We start from the raw sequence: 281 nt of genomic DNA on the forward strand, positions 1-281 counted from the left end.
GTCTCCCGCGGCGGGGGTGGCGGGAGGCAGCGCCAGCCGGTGCCCCGGGGCTTTCATTTCTTACGCGCCCCGGTCACGGCGAGAGCGAGCACGGCTGAACGCACCTGCGCGTCTCTCCCAGCCCTCAACGCGTGCTTACGTGTACGCGTGCATCGCTTCACAGGTTTTGCTGGGGCTGGGAGCAGGAACTTTGGCGCCAGGTTGTGAAAGTGCCTCTCGCGCGTCTCTCCACACAGCCGCTCGGCTCACTAACTGGAAAGCGCAACTGAAGCGGCAGGTTT

The 281-nt window shown here is 65.5% G+C and overlaps 1 protein-coding gene across 1 annotated transcript in view; it reads right to left on the minus strand.

Annotated features, from left to right (window-relative positions):
* VTI1B (vesicle transport through interaction with t-SNAREs 1B) overlaps positions 1-281 on the minus strand; it is an 11,319-nt gene that overhangs the window by 10,597 nt on the left and 441 nt on the right. The window contains exon 2 of the mRNA XM_010574276.1: positions 140-244. Coding sequence (XP_010572578.1) covers positions 140-244 — 105 coding nt within the window. The remainder of the gene's footprint in view (positions 1-139; positions 245-281) is intronic.

Source organism: Haliaeetus leucocephalus, unplaced genomic scaffold (assembly GCF_000737465.1).
Source record: "Haliaeetus leucocephalus isolate CR32 unplaced genomic scaffold, Haliaeetus_leucocephalus-4.0 Scaffold417, whole genome shotgun sequence".
Classification (NCBI taxonomy): Eukaryota; Metazoa; Chordata; class Aves; order Accipitriformes; family Accipitridae; genus Haliaeetus; species Haliaeetus leucocephalus.